General features: G+C 42.1%; 1 protein-coding gene across 4 annotated transcripts in view; it reads left to right on the top strand.

Annotated features, from left to right (window-relative positions):
- The window catches only part of LOC135225172 (vacuolar protein sorting-associated protein 11 homolog), a 230,146-nt gene that overhangs the window by 65,911 nt on the left and 142,865 nt on the right, over window positions 1–21,370 (top strand). For all 4 annotated transcript variants that reach the window (XR_010316924.1, XM_064264426.1, XM_064264424.1 and 1 more), the window contains exons 7-10: window positions 19,950–20,077; window positions 20,263–20,472; window positions 20,633–20,786; window positions 21,020–21,166. Coding sequence is in view for 3 of the 4 variants with exons in the window: in XM_064264426.1 (XP_064120496.1) it covers window positions 19,950–20,077; window positions 20,263–20,472; window positions 20,633–20,786; window positions 21,020–21,166 (639 nt within the window). In the remaining variant the exon portion in view is untranslated. The remainder of the gene's footprint in view (window positions 1–19,949; window positions 20,078–20,262; window positions 20,473–20,632; window positions 20,787–21,019; window positions 21,167–21,370) is intronic.

The raw sequence follows: 21,370 nt of genomic DNA, 5'->3' as shown, positions 1-21,370 counted from the left end.
GTCATCTAAATCACGTCATGATAGCCATCTTCTCCCTGGCAGACAAATTCAGTTGGCATCTTTCCTCCACCACATAGCTGGAGTAAGAAACGTCATAGCAGACGCCCTATCCCGATCAGTACCCCTAGAGTCGGAATGGTCTCTAGACGAGAGTTCGTTCCAATGGATCCTTCAAAGAGTCCAGGGCTACAGGTGGATCTCTTCGCATCACAAGCGAACCACAAACTACCGTGTTATGTAGCCCCCAACCTGGAACCCTCTGGCTTACGCCACGGACGCCCTGGCTCTGGACTGGAACAATTGGGAGAAGATTTACGTATTCCTCCAGTGAATCTCCTTATGAAGGTCTTAGACAAACTCAGGACATTCAGGGGTCAAGTGGCTCTAGTAGCCCCAGAACTGGCCGAAGAGCAATTGGTACCCCCTGATCCTGGAACTGGGTCTTCGTCCCCTTCGGATCCCCAGTCCCAAGCTCTCCCAGTCAGTACAAACGAAGACTGTGTTCGCTTCCTCAGGGATTCTCAAAACCCTAACTTTATGGATTTCATGAAGTTTGCGGCAAAAAAGAGATGCGAATATTGACCCTCAGAAATATTCTTTTCCTGGAATCCGATAAAAGGGATTCAACTTTGAGGCAGTATGATGCTTGCCGTCAAAAAGTTAGCAATCTTCCTGAGAGAGTCAGATATCAGAATCATGACAGTTAATTCTGCTATATCCTTTTTCAGATCTTTATTTGAAAAGGGTTTAGCAGCTAGCACGATTACGACAAACAAGTCAGCATGAAAAAGATATTTCAATTTGGATTTAACATAGACTTGACAGATACCTATTTTCTCGTCTATTCCTAAAGCATGTGCTAGACTTAGGCCCTCTGTCAGGCCTACGTCAGTTTCATGGTTCTTAAACGATGTTCTAAAACTGGCTTCCGAAACCGATAATGACACATGCTCGTTTATGATGCTCCTAAGAAAAAACTCTGTTTTATTAAGCCTAGCTTCAGGAGCAAGAATTTCAGAACTGTCGGCTTTATCCAGAGATCCGGATCATATTCAATTCCTTCCCACGGGGGAAGTGCTACTTTCTCCGGAACGTAGCTTTTTAGCAAGAATGAAGATCCTTTTGATGAGGTGGGAACCTTGGAAGGTACTACCCCTTCCACAAGATGTTTCCCTTTGTCCGGTTTCAACCTTACGAGCTTTCTATCCAGGACCTCCTCTTCCTCATCGGGCCCCTCTTTAGGAGGGAAAAAGGTGGTACTTTATCCACTAAAGGCATCAGCAACAAATCCTGTACTTTATCAAACAAGCCAATCCTGACTCCTTTCCAAAAGCACATGATGTCAGGGCAGTAGCCACCTCAATTAATTACTTCCAACATATGAATTTTGCTGATTTAAAGAAGTATACCGGATGGAAATCGCCGACAGTGTTCAAACGTCACTACCTTAAGTCCTTGGAAGCTCTGAAATTACCCAGCAGTAGCAGCGGGGTAACATAGTTTCCCCCTGACTCTAGCTAGATTTATAGTAGAAGATTTCAGTCCTCCTTTCTACCTGCCTCACCCAACAGTTCGTCTATTCCTGCCTTGTTTCATTAAACATTTACCTTGTGTCTTAGCTGCTTTATGATTGTATAGTGCCCCTTTGTCCTGGTTAGGGACACTCACATCTGATTACCATACTGATCTCATAGATGTTATCCCCTTATTTTTATGCTAGGGGATACATCATAATGCAATGGTTACGGGTTTTGTATATTAAGTCATATACATTCCTAAGATATTTTATTTTATCATTGATCAAATATTTATGTAAATTTATACTAATTGCTATTTCTATTTTTGATACATGTTGTTACACAGATTTATTGTGATAGGTAATCATTGTACCTATTTGTATATATGTAAATTACCTTATATTATTAACATAATTAGATTTTAAGGGTATTTAAGCATAATTCTGATTTTGTTTTACTGTGTACTTGTATCTTTTTAGCAATTATATTCATTCTTTTATTTTGTATCTTTTATTTGAGACTATTTTGTTTTATTATATTTTATTTACTTTGTTTACAATCTTGTGCTGTTTCTCTGTACGATTTCGCGCAAGCGACACGAGCTGAGCCCAGAAAAAGGATTTTGACGTAAGGAAAATCTATTCTGGGCGATTGGCTCGTGTCGCCAGTGAAATACCCCCCCTACCCATCCCTTCGCTCAAGATTGTCTGCTAACTTCAGGATGGCCACTAGAGGCGCAGCAGTCGCAAGCATGGGATGGTGTTAGTAGTAGTACGAGCTGCTCCCTCTGTGGGACGGCTCTCTTGGAGGGTTTTGTAGTGGTGGGAGATTTCTATTGGCATTTGGCTCGTGGTAGTGGTCTCACTCGCCTAGTGTTCATACCGACCACCCTCCTAGAGGGTGAGCGAGTCAGTCATACTGACTTTTTTCTTTATTTTATTTATTCTCTGGTATGTGTTAGTACATTTACCCTAGAAATAATAGATTAAAGGATATTTCGGCTGGCGACACGAGCCAATCGCCCAGAAATAGATTTTTCCTTACGTCAAAATCCTTTTTAGCTGCCATTGTCCCACCACCTAAATGTGTCAATCAGCTATATGTAACCACCGGGTAAGTTATATAAGTGAAAATGAATTTTTTATAATAATATAAAGTTTCACTTATACTTACCCGGTGGTTACATAACGAAGCCCGCCCTCCTCCCCTCATATGGACAGGTAGGCATGAAACTTCTGATTTATTGTTGGAATGGTTCCCGGTACCCGGTAGAGGGCGGGAGTAGAGGGATCACCTGTCAAACCATTAGCGCTACCGCGAATTTCAAATTCTGCCGTGACGTCAGGAGACGACAGCTATATGTAACCACCGGGTAAGTATAAGTGAAACTTTATATTATTATAAAAAATTCATTTTCTTTACGTCCGCGCGGTAACTCTTCCGAAAAAATCATACGTGCGATTGTGGTAATGTTTGCACCATTTTAAGTTAGCCGTTACATAAAGTTTTATATATGAAAATGTGCGCAATTTTATGTAAAATACAACTAAAAATAATTGAAGGTTGTAGCTTTTCTCATTTTTGAAATATTTGCATATAGTAAATCACGATAAATAGAAAAAAACCACATTCGGTCAACTTTGACTCTGCCGAAATGGTCAAAAAACGCAATTGTAAGCTAAAACTCTTACAGTCTAGTAATATTCAGTCATTTATCTTCATCTTGAACAAATTCGAAGTCTCTAGCCACAATATTTAGATTTATGGTGAATTAAAAAAAAAAAAAAAACTTTCCTTCCCTCCGCGCGGGGATTCTCCGCCACAAATCTCCGAAATGCGTACGTCCCATTCTCGGAATATTTACTCCGTTTCATATTAGGCATTTCATAGAGTTTTATATATGAAAAAACTAAAAATATTTGAAGGTTGTAGCTTTTCTTATTTCCAAAATAATTGCATATAAAAAAATATATATAAAAAAATTTGACATTCGGTCAACTTTAACTTGTCAGATATGATCAAAAACTGCATTTGTAAGCTAATATTCTTACAGTATAGTAATAATCAATCATTTGTCTTCATTTTGAAAGAAATTGGAAGTCTCTAGGACAATATTTAGATTTATGGTGAATTTTTGAAAAAAATATTTGTTTACGTCCGCGTGTTACGAATTCATTCATTATTTTGTGATAATATTTTCTCTGTGTTGCTTTTATTGTTTTACAATGTGTTATATACCAAAATGATCGCAATTTAGTGTACATTATAACGAAAAAAAAGTAACTTGTTACCTTTAACCGTTTCGCACACAGCGCGATTTGAATACAATTATATATGAAATTTTGTTTTTGGGCTATCATATATCACATTATTTATATATGATAATGATAATTTTTTTCATTTCTGATGGTTGCATACTAAACTTCAGCCAATGACAAAAAAAAGGAGCCAAAAATGAACTCTTAATCTTGAAAACTAAGTGCGCTGTGATTTTTTGAAAAAAATATTTTGTTCATGAATCTTACCTGCCAGATATATATATAGCTGTATTCTCCAAAGTCCGACAGAATTTCAAAACTCCCGGCACACGCAGTGGTCGGCCAGGTGGTAGTACCCATTTCCCGCCGCTGGGGAGGCGGGCCGTAAGGAACCATTCCCATTTTCTGTCAGATATTTTCTGTCGCCGGTGCAGACAACAAGTGTTTTCTGCACCTCCGTCATTGGATTTTGGAACTCTTTTGGTCACTTGAGTATCCCGATTGATTTTTGGTTATTTGATTTGGATCGGTGGTTAGGCATACGCTAATTGTGGATTGTTTTTATTTTGGCTTGATTTTTCCTTAAACTTACGATGTCTGGATCTAGTTCGACTAGGCCAGAGTATGTTGTGTGGAAGAATGCAAGGTAAGGCTACCGAAAACTTTGGTAGATCCTCATACAGTGTGCGCGAATTGTAGGAAACATGTTTGTATGTTTGATGACCGCTGCAACGAGTGTGAAAATATGTCTGATTCTGCGTGGAAGGCTTATGAATCATAGGTACGTAAACTAGAACGTGATAGTGTAAGGAGGTCTTCCTCTAGGCGTGTAACACAAGTTACCCGTCCAGTAGAATTTATCCCTCCAAAGACCTGTGATGCCTTCGGGCCCTACAATAGTGTCTTTGGAGGGTAATACCCTATCTGTGATTCTTAAATCTTTGCGTAGCCTGGAATCATGTTTGCATTGGAAAGTTTTAGTAGTGTAGTGAAGTATAGTGATAATGCCATGAGTGTTCATTCTATCGCGTAAGCGTATAATTTCTCATTGACAAAACACTACCGCGTGATGGCTCTCCCTACCTCGGCGAGGCAGAATGTAGTAGGGAGGTAGCTGTCCTGGTGTCTAAAATACTCTACGTTTGTTCATAAAACTTACCAGTCAGATTTATGTATATATATATATCTGCCGGGTAAAGGTGAACAAGCGTTGTTGTATCATAGTAATAATGATAGTAAACCTATTCATTCGTAGAATGGTGTAGGTGGCAACTCAGGCAGAGCAGTGCGAGAACGACGAACGTTCTCTGAGTCTGCTGTCACTAATGCGTAATGCCAGTGCTCAGTTCCATCTGATTGTCTGCCATGCGCGATAGGTTACGTCTCTCTCTCTCCTGCGGGATTGACGGACTAACCGTATTTCTACCCTACAATCACGGCCTTCGCCTCGGGTGAGGGGAAATTCTAGCATACATGACTGAACATCTTCACTTTGCGAGAATTTTTCATAAAAAAAAAAAAAAAAATCAAATAAAAAAAAAAAAAATAAAAAAAAAAATAAATAAATATATATATGTGTATGTAGTATGTGTGTGTATATATATATATATATATATATATATATATATATATATATATATATATAGATATAGATATAGATATAGATATATAGATATAGATAAGGGATTTGACGTAAGGAAAAATCTATTTCTGGGCGATCTTGGCGTGTCGCCAGCGAAATATCCTTTAATCTATTATTTCTAGGGTAAATGTACTAACACATACCAGAGAATAAATAAAATAAAGAAAAAGGTCAGTACAACTGACTCGCTCACCCTCCAAGAGGGTGTCGGTATGAACACTAGGCGAGTGAGACCAACTACCACGAGCAAAAACCAATAGAAATCTCCCACAACAAAAACCCTCCATGAGGAGAGCCAGACCCACAGAGTGAGCAGCTTTCGTACTACTACTACTCCATCCCATGCTGCCGACTGCTGCGCCTCTGGTGCCATCCTGAAGTTTAGCAGACAATCTTGGGCCGAAGGGATGGGTAGGGTGGGATTTCGCTGGCGACACGAGCCAATCGCCCAGAAATAGATTTTTCCTTACGTCAAAATCCCTTTTCTGGGCTCAGCTCGTGTCGCTGCGCGAAAATCGTACCAGAGAAATAGCACAAGATTGTAAACAAAAGAATAAAAATAAATCAGACAAATAGGTCTCAAATAAAAATAATGTAAATATAAAAAAGAATATAATTGCTAAAAAGATACAAATACACAGTGATACAAAATAGAAATATGCTTAAATTACCCTTAATTCTAAAACATGTTTCTTATCATAAGGGTAATTTACATATGTACAGAGGTAAATTGGGCTTACATGTAACAAAAATAGTATCTGTGTAAAGGCATGTATCAAATATAATAGCAATTAAAGTAATCAAATGAAACAAATTAAACAACAATGATAATATATAAGGAATGCATATACTTAATATACAAAACCCGTAACCATTATAAATGAGATGTATCCCCTAGCATAAAAAATAAGGGGTAAACATCATGAGATCAAAATCCATAATCATCTGTGAGTGTCCCTGGCAAAAACTAAGGGGCACCATACATCATCATAAAAGCAGCTAAGACACCAGGTGAATGTAAATGAGCACGGTAGGAATAGACGAATAACTGTTGGGTGAAGCAGGTAGAAAGGAGGACTGAATCTTCTACTACAAATTAACTAGAATCAGGGGAAAACTATGTTTCCCGCTGCTACTGCTGAAAATTTCAGAGCTTCCAAGGACTTAAGGTAATGGCGTTTGAACACTGTCGGCGATTTCCATCCGGTACTACTTTTTTCAAACTCATCGAAGTTCATGTGTTGGAAATAATTAATTGAGGTGGCTACTGCCCTAACATCATGTGCTTTCGGGGAAAGAGTCAGGATTGGCTTGCTTAATAAAGTACAGGATTTGCTGCCTGATGCCTTTAATGGATAAAGTACCCACCTTTTTCCCTCTTAAAGAGGGGACCCGATGAGGATGAGGAGGTCTTCTGGACAGAAAGGCTCGTAAGGTTGTAACTGGGCAAAGAGATACATCTTGTGGAAGGGGTAGTACCTCCAAGGTTCCCACCTCATCAAAGGATCTTCATTCTTTGCTAAAAAGCTACGTTCCGGAGAAAGAAAAGCAGTACTTCCCCTGTGGGAAGGAATTGAATATGATCCGGATCTCTGGATAAAGACCGACAGTTCTGAAATTCTTGCTCCTGAAGCTAAGCTTAATAAAAACAGGGTTTTCCTCAAGAGCATTATAAACGAGCATGTGTCATTATCGGTTTTCTGAAGCCAGCTTTAGAACATCGTTTAAGAACCATGAAACTGACGTAGGCCTTACAGAAGGTCTAAGTCTAGCACATGCCTTAGGAATAGACGAGAAGTAGGAATCCGTCAAGTCTATGTTGAACCCAAATTGAAATATCTTTTTCAAGGCTGACTTGTTTGTCGTAATCGTGCTAGCTGCTAAACCTTTTTCAAATAAGGATCTGAAGAAGGATATAGCTGAATTAACTGTCATGATTCTGATATCAGATTCTCTCAGGAAGATTGCTAACTTTTTGACAGCAGCATCATACTGTCTCAAAGTTGAATCCCTTTTATCGGATTCCAAGAAGAGAATATTCTGAGGGTCAATATTCGCATCTCTTTTTGCCGCAAACTTCGTGAAAATCCATAAAGTTAGGGTTTTGAGAATCCCTGAGGAAGCGAACACAGTCTTCGTTTGTACTGACTGGGAGAGCCTGGGATTGGGTATCCGAAGAGGACGAAGGCCCAGCTCCAGAATTAGGGGATACCAATTGCTCTTCGGCCAGTCTGGGGCTACTAGAGCCACCTTGACCCTTGAACGTCCTGAGTTTGTTTAAAACTTTCATAAGAAGATTCACTGGGGGAAAGACATAAATCTTCTTCCAGTTGTTCCAGTCTAGAGCCAGGGCGTCCGTGGCGTAGGCCAGAGGGGTCCAGGTTGGGGGCCTACATAACAGGGGAGTTTGTGATTCGCTTGAGATGCGAAGAGATCCACCTGTAGCCCTGGGACTCTTTGAAGGATCCATTGGAACGAAACTGTTGTCCAGTGACCATTCCAACTCTAGGGGTACTGATCGGGATAACGCGTCTGCTATGACGTTTCTCACTCCCGCTATGTGAGTGGAGGAGAGATGCCAACTGAACTTGTCTGCCAGGGAGAAAGATGGCTACCATCACATGATTTAGATGACGTGACTTGGAGCCTCCTCTGTTTATACAATGTACTACCACTGCGCTGTCCAGAACTAGCTTTATGTGGGAGTACTTGGTGGGCGCAATCTTTTTAGAGTCAAGAAACACTGCCATTGCCTCCAGTACGTTATATGGAACTGACTGAACTGAGGTGACCAAGTTCCTTGAACCTTTTGGACCTGGGAATACCCTCCCCAGCCGCTTAAGGACGCGTCTGTGTGGATGGTAATCCCTGGTGGAGGGAAACTGAAGAGGTACTGACACTGACAAATTCTTGACTTTCGCCCACGGCCGAAGACGATTCTTTAGAATCAGAGGGACTGAGGATAGTTTGTCCCTGGAACCTGACATTTGCTCGTGAGCGCCAGATTCTGGTTAGGTCCTTCAGTTTGGCTTTCATTAAGACGTTCGTCACTGATGCAAAACTGGAGAGAACCCAGGATCCTCTCCTGAGCTCTCCTTGACGCCAGTTTGTGACTTAGAAATTGTTTGACTGACTTCGCTATTTCTTTCCTTTTGGTTGATGGAATCGACAGGAGTATGGAGGATAGATTCCATTGAATGCCCAGCCACTGAAAGACTGACTCTGGAGTGAGTCTTGACTTGTCCTGTTTATCTTGAAGCCTAGATACTCAGGAACTGAATCACTTTCAGTGTGGCTCTGTTGCATTCCTCGACTGTTTATGAAGCCCAGATCAACCAATCGTCGAGATACGCTACTACCATAATCCCTTGTTGATCTGAGTTGTGTGCACTACTGCTTCCGCTAGTTTCGTGAACACCCTGGGTGCCACGTTGAGTCCGAAGGGAACTACCTTGAAGGAGAATGCCTGGTCTCCTATCTTGAAAAACCCAGATACGGACGGAAGTGTCTTGCAAATAGGGATATGATAGTAGGCGTCTGTAAGATCGATAGAGGTGGTGACGGCCCCCACGGGGAAGGTAATTGGTCCGCACTGTGAAATCGTGAGCATCTTGAACTTGTCGCAGCGGATGGCTAAGTTTAAGCGGGACAAGTCTAAGATTACCCTTCTTTTTTGTGAGCCTTTCTTTGGCACGCTGAACAAGCGACCTTGAAATTTTAATCTCTTGACTCTCGCTATAGCTCCTTTCTGAAGGAGGTCCTCTGCGTACTCTGTCAATTCTTTGAAGGAAGTTGACGGAAAGGAAAAGGTCTGGATGGAGGTGGGTTCGTCAACCAGCTCCAACCCAGGCCTTTTGACCACTATGCTCTGAGCCCATTCGCTGAAGTTTCCACCGGTGGCGAAAGTGAAACAGCCTCCCCCTCCTACCTGAAGTTTTCTTGCATTGGTTCTGGTCAACCGGACCTCGGCCTCCTCTGAAGTGCTTCCCCTGTTAAGGGCCTCCCGAACCTCTCCCACGAAAGGAACGCTTACCTCTGCCTCCCTTACCCGAGCGGTCATACTTCTGCGAAGCTTGACTCTCGAAGGCTTGATTGTAAGCTGGGGAGATGGCGTAAGAGGTGGAGGGCTGAGGCTGAGGGGATATCACATAAATTGGCTGTGATTGAGCCTTAGAGGTGGAAGGTTGGGCAGTTTGCACTAAGGGCACCGTTGGAACTTGCTGAGGAAAGCGTGGTCTGCTTTTTCTTTTGGTAAGGATGGAAACGCCTAGGTTTCCTCTGTCCCTTACCTTTAGGTGTTAAGTCTTGTCTCCTCTTAGCCGTCAAGGCCCCAACGGTCCTTAAGGCTTCTGGTTTAGCCTCGTAGCCTCTGATTGTACTTCCTTCACCATAGCTTCTGGGAAGAGATCTGCTCCCCCAGATGTTAGACGAGAGTAACCTATTCGCTCATGTCGAATGGTTGCCTCTTGCAGGACATGCTTCCTACAATTCGTTCTAGCAGTGGCAACTCAAACATATCCGACTGTACCGTTTGAGTCAGGGCTTTGGTCATGAGCTTAAAAAGCGGTTCTGAGCCATAAGCTATGGTTGCTACCTCGGGCATAGTCATAGAGTTATCGATCTGGCTAATCGCGATTTCGCGTCAAATTCAGCCTGAATAAGGCTATCTGGGAGCCTGGGTAGCTTTTCACCAAACTGCTCCATAGCACAGTCCGGTTTGAGTTTGCCAGCTGAGAAGGTGTTTGGCAAGTCCTCCCACAATTCTCCGGCTGAGGGGAGCAACGGAGATGTGGGATCTGCTTCCTTTAATTGAGGCATGGATTCCCCCACTCGGGCCGCTGGGATGGTAGACCTAGCGATCTTTGTCAGGAACGGGAGCGGGTACTCTCCTCCATTGTGAAAATGGCAAGGGACTCTTGAAAGGTTGTATCCTGGTATTAGAACAATCCATGTCCTCTAAACATCTGAGCCATTCTCTCTGAGCCTGGTCTCGTGAATAGAGGACTGTCTCCTTTGGTACCCTATCATCCCGAACCATGGCTGAAGCTGTAAGCCTTGCGTAGCCTATGAACGGAGGCTGGAGGTCTTCCGGAAAGAAAACCACTCGAAGTCCTCTATCCTTCGAGTTCCGAATTCCGGTATGGAGATGAGACCGTCTTGGAAGGGGGCGTATGATGCTACTCTCCATGGATTGTTCATCGAGAACGGAGGTAGTGATTCATACGGAGGAAGCTGAGTTCCACTCGTATTGGAAAGTGAAGGAGAGGCTAGAGGGGCTTCTCTCAGTTCGGCTATAATGGAGTCCTGGGAAGTAATCCTATCCGACAGACGAGAGATCATTTGTTCCATGCTACTCTTTAAGGACCCAACCAGGTCGCCCACCTGTTGCAACAGGCCAGCATTGGAGTCCAAGGCCGGAGCTGCTGCGGAGGTGGAGGGGTGGCTCTGAACCGGAACTAAGGGTAGCGGAACTGGTGACTCTGCCGGGGTGCGAGATCTCTCTCTAGAGGATTTACTCCTCGAGGACTTAGAGCCGGAGCCAGAAGCTTTAGACCTATCTGCTCCGGGATTGCCAGCCGGAGACTTACGTGAGGAGGAAGACGCCGAAGTCGACTTCTTAGAAGACGACGACGTCTTAGACAAGGATTTCACTGCTTGACCCTTGACCTTAGGTCTAACCGAAGCGTCAGGAGGAGTATATAATTCATCGCCTGTAAAGCCTTGGAAGGATGGAGAGGTTGCAGGAGTAGAAGAAACAGTCACACCCAATGGTGACCCTTGGGTGTCCACCATACCTACCTCGACCAACAGGTCGTCTACACCTACCATAGGTTCCACATTAATATCTAAAGTCGCGACGTCCCACTCCCCCTGTGGAGATATCCTGGTCTTGGTCGGTTAATGAGGCAGCCAGCTGTTGTTGGATGAAGGCGATAGTAGGGGCCGCCTCTACTGGGTCGACGTATCCTGTCGCCTTGCCTCCGGGGAAGATTAACAGCGCCAACCGCTTCTCCAAGATGTAGGGCATACCCTTGGCGGCGTTCTTCCCAAAACCGCCGACCCAGGCCCGCAGGGTTGCCAGAAGCGGTATCTTTCACTGCCGGCGCCTGAAGAGAGGGCGAAGATTAGATTTAAGAATCACTTAAAACTAAACTTAAAATATAACTTAAACTTAGATGCCTTAAGTTAAAGTGGATGATGAAAACTTAAGCACTAAAACAGAAGCGGAGATGGAATACTCACCCCTTCTAAAAGCTGGCTCAACCAGATCGTAACATATGGTACACGTCTCATGGTACCAGACCTGGATGTCCCCGTGCAGAGTCGCGCATGGAGCATGGGACCGGCAAACTTCGTGTCCACATGGGTCCTGAAGTGTGGCGGCGCATCCCGGATGCTCACAGTTGGTGGCTGTAAGTGGGAAGACACATGAGTATCTTAAAGAGTAACACTTACAGGCTAAAGGACAGAAGAACTCGTTGCATGCCGGAGCTCGGAAAAAATTTGGGCATAACCCCCCCCTGCATCGCCTGAATAGGCTATAATCCCGGAGATATCCGGTAAGACATGTAAGGGGGGGGGGGAAAGGTTTAAGGTACTTAAGATAAACTTATAGTTAATCTAATAACACTTAAACCTAAAACTCAAACGAACCGGAACGAGTCCAGTGCGTGGCGGAGTGTAGTAACTCAGCGATACGGTAAGGTTAGTAGGGACCTACTGTATGTTCCGTTCCACTCTACTGGATGGACTAACATCTTCCCGCTAGATGCTAGGACTCCGATCAGGAAAGGAGTCCAAGTAAGGTCGGGAAGAGCGAGGAGACATACAGGCTCGAGCGAACCGGAGCGACCAGGAAGCAACGGATGGGGGGAAAGGCCAGTACCCTCCACCACGTTACCACCGGGCCGGACCGATGAGCCGGAGAGATCGCGTCCAGTCTAGGTCTGTCCCGCCTCCCTGGCCCCTCCGCCTGAGGGGGGGAGAGGGAGGCATGCTCGGGTATGTGGAGCGAGCGTGGGCCGACCAACCCACCCTCCCCCGACTCAATGGAAGAGCGAGAGGAGGGGGGAAGGGGACTGGGCAGGCGTCTGGCTGTCTCGTGATCGCGTAGTGACCACGAGACGGTAAGACTAACATAAGACAACTAAGCCTAGGACCAACCAACTGATCAGAGAGATGCTATCAGGAAGCAACTGAACTGAAAAGCGGTAGCATGGAGACCCACTGGGCCAAAACCGACTGATCAGAGAGATGCTATAGGAAGCAACCGAACTGAAGAGCGGTAGCATAGGCTCGATGAGCCAGGGCCTAGGCTAAGCCAGACGCCTAACTAACCTAACCATAACAAAATACATGGAATAAATAAAATAAAAGAAAGAAACAATAAAGTAGGAGAAAGTATCCAGGAGTGTACGACTAACCCGAAGGAAAGTCTACCACTCAAAGCTAGTCAGAGGCCGATACTAAGAGCCGGGACTAGGGTCTGGAAAGAAGAAGCCTACATAAGGTAAAAGACATGCATGCATGGCAAACCTGAGTAGACAGTACCCTAAGTAAAACGGATAATTAATATAGAGCGTACATATATAAGGGGATGTTCTAGGTATGGGAGACCGAGAACGAACCCACCACGCGGCAGAACCATGCTGCCATGCTTCCGACCCCGAGTTCGTATTTATACCTAAAAAACGGCAAATACTGACTGAGGGCCGAAAAGAATCAACTAACCATAATTACTGAGTACTTAACTTAGCTGCTGCAATAGCTGCACGCTCCATTATAGATAAATCCAACGAAAGGGCACAAAAAACACAGAGAGAAAAATATCACAACCGACTCGTGTGCGCTAACTTGAAAGGATGGCCACCAGAGGCGCAGCAGTCGGCAGCATGGGATGGAGTAGTAGTAGTACGAGCTGCTCACTCTGTGGGTCGGCTCTCCTCATGGAGGGTTTTTGTTGTGGGAGATTTCTATTGGTTTTTGGCTCGTGGTAGTGGTCTCACTCGCCTAGTGTTCATACCGACACCCTCTTGGAGGGTGAGCGAGTCAGTTGTACTGACCTTTTTCTTTATTTTATTTATTCTCTGGTATGTGTTAGTACATTTACCCTAGAAATAATAGATTAAAGGATATTTCGCGCAGCGACACGAGCTGAGCCCAGGAAATATAGATATAGATAATAGATATAGATTATAATATAATAGATATATATATTATATAATATAATAGATATAGATATTATAGATATATATATATTATATATTAGATATATATAATATAGATATATAGAATATATAGATATAGATATATATATAGATATCTAATAATATATTAGATCATATATTTATAGATATTATATATAGATATATAGAAATATAGATAGTATATATATAGATATATAGTACCTATAGATATTAAAATACTATATATATTATATATATATATAGTAGATATATATAGATATATAGATAGAGATAGTATATATTATATATATGATATATATATTATATAGATACTAGATATATATTATATATAAGATATATATATATATATATAGATATATATTATAATATATATATATTTTTTTAGATAGATATATATAATAGAAATATATATATATAATAATATATTATATATATAATATATATTATATATTTATAATATATTATATAATATCCATAATATATATACATATATATATATCTATATATATATATATATAATATTAATATAATAATATATAGGATATATAGTATATAGATATATAGATATATGATATATATATAGATAGATATCATATATATATTAATATATCTATATATATATATATATAATAGAATATATAGATATATAGATATATAGTATATATATATATATATAATATTAGATATATATATATATATATTATATATAATAATATATTATAATAGTATAGATATATATGTGTAAATGTATGTGTGTGTGTATGTATATATATATGTATTAGACCTTTTTTGGTTCTGTTTACCGCATGGTAACAGAATTCTGTCCGAGTCTACAGCGGCATAGCACACATGATTTCCCTCGAAACAAGAATGATGTGCAAGAGATGCAGTCAATTAGCTCGCCGAGACGTCCCTTGCTCGATTATGAGGGGGACTCCTTCCGCTGCCAAATACGACAGCGCCGAGCGTGACGCTCGGCAGGATGCTCGGCTGGACGCTTGGCTGGACGCACAACGTAATGCTTCTTCAGACATTCGCCGAGAATCAGAGAATAGTAATGGATCTCAGGAAGGAGACTTTTAGGAAGAAACAAATGAACAATCTTCTACAGTGTCTTCAGATTACTCCTGTTTAAGTGAAACGCAGCCTTATTAGGGAAGGAAACATGCTCGGTGAGGGAATGAATGAATTGCAGGGGACCATTTCCTCGCTGGAGAAGTTTTTTTTGTTTGTTTTCCCTGAATAGACTGAAATTCACACATCTCCAGTTTTTCCTGCAGAAAAACTGGAATAGCATAGATGATCTAGAAATGATTCTGAACATCTCTCATAGTCAAGATTCGTCTATAGGTGATGTCATGGCTCATAATCTCATAGAATTCGAATCTTGAAAGATTACTTTTGTCTTCAGAGACGTCCTCCCCACGCAGGAGTTGGAACTCTCGGAGGGTCTCGCTCCCTCTGAGGAGAACGAAGACGCTATATGTCGCACAGGCGGCCGTCGTCTTTGGTTCCTCGGAGGGGGACGCTTCTCGTCCGTTAGCTCCTTCTGCTTTGCGGTCGTCTCCTGGGCAATTGGAAGACTTTCCGCAGTAAAAGAGAGCTAAGATGTATGATGTATGGTCTCAGGGAGGGGGACGCTTCACGTCTTCTCTCTTTTCTGCTGTGTTGCGATCTTCACCGGAGAGGACGTCTTCCGATGAGTATGCTTTTGAGCGCTTCGGTCGCTCCAAAGATATATCCTTGGCGGTCCATGTGAGAAGGAGGAGGGCTTCCCCTCGCCCATCGTCTTCTCAAAGGATCAGCCTTTTGCCTGAGAAGGAATGTTCTCCATCGAAAAGGATGATTGTGTCTTTGCAACAACAACTTGTTTCGTTGATTGCAGTGAGAAAGGCAAAGCCACATCGCGAGAGGAAGGATGATAGGCTGCCAATCAAGAGTCCAGGCAGTCCCCTTCTCCTTCTCCTCGTTCCGCTCTTTCGCCAGTTGCCTTGCTCTTTAGATTTCACGCAGCTCTCGTGTGTCAGTTGAGAAGAAGAAGAGGTCTTGGTTCGATGGCTTCGAGCCTCTTTTGAAGAATAGTTTCAGCCTGCGGCCCCTCAGTCTCCTCCTTCGCAATTGTTATCTTCGAAGGACGACTGGCTCATTCATGCCTCCACTCAAACGCGGTGTCGGAAGGATTTTCAAACAACTTAATCGTTGGTGAAGTCCCTGGGACTACTGGTGAATTTCGAAAAGTCACATCTGATCCCAACCCAATCCATCGTGTATCTGGGGATTCAGATGGATTCAGTGGCTTTTCGAGCTTTTCCGTCCCAGGGACGTCAGCAGCAAGGCTTAGACAAAGTGTTAGCCTTCCTAAGGAAAGATTCGTGCTCGGTGAGGGAATGGATGAGTCTAACTGGGGACCATTTCCTCGCTGGAGAAGTTTGTTTCCTTATGGAGACTGCACCTCAGACCGTTACAATTTTTTCTCAAGTACAATTGGAAAGAAAACAAGAATCTACACATGATCTTGGAAATTTCAGGAGAGGTAAAACATCACTTGAAATGTTGGCTAGATCCAGTATAGCTGTCGGAGGGCGTGTCTCTCAAGCTTCAGAGCCCCGACCTAGTGTTGTTCTCCGACGCGTCCACCACGGGATGGGGAGCATCATTAGGGGAAAGAAGTGGCAGGCACCTGGAGAGGGGAACAGGTGTCCTGGCACATAAACCTAAAGGAAATGGCAGCCATCTTTTTAGCTCTCCAGTTTTTCCAAGAAAAAGTCTCTCATCGAATAGTCCAAGTCAACTCAGACAACACCACAGTTCTGGCGTACTTGAAGAAGTAGGGAGGAACACAGTCTCAGTCCCTTTTTGCTCTGGCAAAGGAGATCTTGCTGTGGGCAAGGGCACTGGACATCATGATCCTTACGAAGTTTGTAGCATGAGTAGAGAACGTCTGGGCAGATCTCCTCAGCAGACGAGGTCAACTTCTGCCAACCGAGTAGACTCTGCATCAGGAGGTATGCCAAGAGCTGTGGGGGTTATGGGGACGTCCGCTCGTGGATATCTTTGCGACGTCCAGAACGAAGAGGCTTCCACTGTACTGCTCCCCAGTACTCGACCCAGCTGCAGTGACGATAGACACACTTCTCTGGGACTGGACGGGGATGGACCTGTACGCCTTTCCCCGTTCAAGATCTTAGGGGAAGTCATGAGAAAGTTTGTGGTGTCGGAAGGGACGAGAATGACTTTGTTCGCCCCGTTCTGGCCTGTGAGAGAGTGGTTCACAGAGGTCATGGCCTTTGTAGTAGACTTCCCGAGGACGCTTCCAGTAAGGACAGATCTACTCAGACAGCCCCACTTCGAGAGGTACCACAGAAGCCTCTTCGCTCTGAGTCTGACTGCATTCAGACTATCCAAAAGTTGGCCAGAGCGAGAGGCTTTTATATGTCAATGGCAAAAGCTATCGCCAGTGCAAGAAGAGCGTTTTCCAACGCAGTGTACCAATCGAAGTGGACAGTCTTCAGGAGTTGGTGCAAGAAGAACGGCATTTCCTCCACCACGAGGAAATGCCGTTCTTCTTGCACCAACTCCTGAAGACTGTCCACTTCGATTGGTACACTGCGTTGGAAAACGCTCTTCTTGCACTGGCGATAGCTTTTGCCATTGACATATAAAAGCCTCTCGCTCTGGCCAACTTTTGGATAGTCTGAATGCAGTCAGACTCAGAGCGAAGAGGCTTCTGTGAGCCAGATTGCTGACTTCCTTTTCTGAGAAGGGATCTAAAACTTGCAGTCTCTACAATCAAGGTTTATAAGAGTGTGCTTTTAGTTGTCTTTAGGCACAGAGGCCTGGACTTGGCGGACAACAGAGACCTTCACGATCTCTTGAGATCTTTCGAAACGATGAAGGTTCAACAACCCAAGTTGCCGTCTTGGAACTTGGATGTAGTTCTGAAGTTCCTCATGTCCAGTCCATTCGAACCTATGCATGAAGTGCGAGCTTTTATGAATTCTTCTTGGTTCCATAACAATAAGTCATAAAGGACATATGAGCTGTCACTTACGGGAGATGCAATTCTGTGTTGACCTCCCATTACACGAAGGATGTCAATTTAACCTACAAGAGATCCTTTTCTCTTGGTTATTCGTGTCTGCGGATACGTTGCTGGGATAGGGAGCCGACACTGATCCTTAACTAGTGAGTTAATTTTTAGTTTAACTCAGTGATTTTTATTGGGGTTTTTGAAAGGAGTTTGGGGATATAACTTTTCAAATTAAGCGCTAACCCTCGTGTTAGGATCAGGTGATCGGGATCGGTGTTGTGCTCCTTAATTATGCTAATAGGCATAGGTATATGGTCATATGAGTGGATTAGCACCCATTGACAAATGCCAGTTAGGCTCTGCCGAGTAAGTGGATAAGACCCCATCGGCAGACCCACAAGAACTCTTACCCATAGGTCACATCCTCGCTGAGGCTCTTGAGACGAAGCAGACTCCTAAGCAATAGTTAGGAAGTCAACCCTCCGTCTGAAAAGATAGGAACCAAGGTTTATAAGAGGTCCTTCTGATAACTTGTGGTGTTCGGTCAGGAAGCCAAGGTTACCAATGTCAAAGAATGCTTTGGCTTTTTTCTTGAGGGGCACCATCAAGGAAGTGCATTCATCCTGTCAAGACAGTGATATGAAAGTGTTGAAGGTGAATGCGCATGGACTGAGGGCTATTTCTACGTCGGTAGCCTTCCAAAAGAACATGGCACTCAATGACATCTTGAATGCCACATTTTGGCGTAGTAATTCAGTGTTTGCCTCTCACTACCTTCAGGAGGTGAGGATTACATACGAGAACTGCTACTCTTTGGGCCCATATGTCGCAGCAGACACTATATTGGGGACAGAGAGTAGCACTCTTCCTATCATTTAGAAAATAATATGTTAGTTTGGACTTTTTAATTTTATTTCTTTTTATTTTTTGTTTTTATTATGTTTATGTAGGTGTTTAGTTTTTTGTGGTCTTGGGTAGGCCGCCTTAGGCGGACTTCCCTCCATTAGCCTTGGTTATACGAAGTTTAACCAGATAGGCTAGGTCAGATGGTAATGTTTTTGCTTCGCCCTCATAGTAGGGTAAAATGTTTTTGTCACAGTGTGGTCACGCCCCCATTGACAAATCATCTGGAGCGCACCAGCTACATACTATATGATCTGTCACATTGTGGTCACGCTCCCCGTGACAGTTCATTAGAGCGCACCAGCTACACAGGTCACGTCCTTGCTGGCACCTCTAGGAATGCAGTACCGAAATTGGAGGTCTATAATATAGGATCTAGTTGCATTGTGGTCACGCCCCCGTTGACAGATCCTCTAGAACTCAACAGCTTCACAGGTCACTACCTAGCTGGAGTCTCTAATAAAGCAGAAGCAGACTTGGGTGACGGTACTCACGAAGTCAGCTATGCTAACAGTTAAGGAACCAAAATATCAATCATATATATGAAATTGTTTCCCAAAATCGAATCTGTCTCCCCCTTCCTCCAAAGGTGGGATTCAGCTATATATATATCTGGCAGGTAAGATTCATGAACAAAATGATATTGTTATGATACAATAAAGTTTGTTCATACTTACCTTGCAGATATATATAATCAAAGTGCCCACCCACCTCCCCTCAGGAGACAGTGGTACTAGAAAAATCTGACAGAAAAAGGGAATGGTTCCTTACGCCCGCCTCCCAGCGGCGGGAATGGGTACTACCACCTGGCCGACCACTGCGTGTGCTGGAAGTTTTGAAATTCTGTCGGACTTCGGAGAATACAGCTATATATATATCTGCCAGGTAAGTATGAACAAACTTTATTGTATCATAACAATATCATTTTTTCCGCTTCCGCGCTCACTCTGAAACACCTCCGGCACACGGGAGACATTTTTTTTTTTTACCGCTTCGGCGTTTAAGGGTTAAATGATCAGTTCCCATTTCACATTTTTTTTTTTTACAGTTTAAGTAATGGTATCTATACAGTAGAGTACTTTAAATATTTAGCATTACTTTATGTTCCTATTGACATTTAGCTTTCTTTAGCACACCTCTTACAAAGGTCATCTAACACTGCCACTTGCTTCAGAACTTTTCCTCTGCCTACAAGATTTGTCAGTTTGTATGAAAAGATCTTTTATGACATAAAAGTTTAATTTTTTTGCACTTCCTTTAGTTTTCTAAAGAAATTTGTGACTTATGTGACCTTTTTTATTTTTGTTGATGATGTCTGTGAACTGTAGACAGTAAGTGGAACATTTGTTGCTTTCTATTTTAATTGTTTCTTTTTTTAAATATATATTTCAGGCTATATACAGTTATACCACAGATAGTCGGGGATCTTGTTATGTGTTTGAGGGTGAGAAATCCAGAGTTTCATGGTTCAAAGGCTACCTTATTGTTGCAGCTGTAGAAAAGGGCTTGGCAGGTGGCAGGTAATATAATTCAAATTCAAATATTTTTCCATCAATTCATGTTCAGTATTTGGAGACAAACAATTAATAGTATCATGATGAAGATAATTTTTGTATCTAAATGGATTTTCTTTTTAATGAGAAGTGGAAGTGAATATTGACATTGTTAATGTAATATATTTTTGTGGTCTTATTTTTTGTTGCAGAAACAGTGAGGAGAGCATCATTGTATACGATCTTACCAATAAACTGGTTGCATTAAGCACACAAGTCCAAGGATTAGCAGGTGCTGTAGGAGAATGGGGAAGTCTGTATCTTGTCACAAGGGAACCTTCTATCATACATATTATGGAGAAAGATCTCCATAGCAAGTTTCAGATATTGTTTAAGAAAAACCAGTTTGATGTTGCCATAAGGTAAGGATGTACACTGCAAATATTACATGGATGTTTCTCCTCTGTATCGTTATCGTTTGGCAATCATTAATTATCTTTTGTCTAGTAATTTTTCTGGAAAATGATAAAACAACTGCCTATTCTCAAGTTTTTATGGAATTAACTTTCACATATCTTCCAGTTTAGCAAAAACTCAAAGTTGTGATCCAGAAGAAGTAGCAGAAATTCTCCGTCAGTATGGTGACTGGTTGTACAGTAAAGGTAATCAGTCATCAGCAATGGATCAGTATATTAAAACCATCCCACAGCTTGAACCTTCATATGTGATAAGAAAAGTAAGAGAAAAATGTTTTGTTTGCAGTTCTGAAGATCAAAACATTAAAAAAATAGCATATGCATGAATTTACATATTTCAACATATATAATCACTTTTGTAATAAGATTTGAAAAATATAAAGGTATGTTTTTAGGTTATTCATGAATTCAGTACCATTTCCATATCTCAGTTAATAGTTTTGCTGTTTTACTCTGTAAAATAAGATTGTTAAAATATATATTATTATTGCAGTACCTGGACACACAGCACATCCATAATCTTACTACGTACCTCCAAGAGCTACACAAATCAGGTGCTGCTACAGCAGATCACACCAGCTTATTGCTTAATTGTTACACTCGTTTAAGAGACACTCAGCAGCTTAATGAATTTATTATGGTAAGTTCTAAGTTGATCATTTATATTGAATTACTTATCAATATTTATCACTAAATCATTTTATCAAAAAAAGTACCTTTCATATAGTAAAATATGCATCACATTTTATTTGTGATGTATTTTGTTGTCCATTTAAAACATTCTCAAATTTAAGTTAAGACATTTCAATTCTCATAGGTAAAAAAGTATTTGTACAATAGTTTG

The sequence above is a fragment of the Macrobrachium nipponense genome, chromosome 13 (genome assembly GCF_015104395.2).
Source record: "Macrobrachium nipponense isolate FS-2020 chromosome 13, ASM1510439v2, whole genome shotgun sequence".
Classification (NCBI taxonomy): domain Eukaryota; kingdom Metazoa; phylum Arthropoda; class Malacostraca; order Decapoda; family Palaemonidae; genus Macrobrachium; species Macrobrachium nipponense.
The sequence above is the reverse complement of the archived record's forward strand: the minus strand, read 5'-3'. Positions and strand labels throughout refer to the sequence as shown.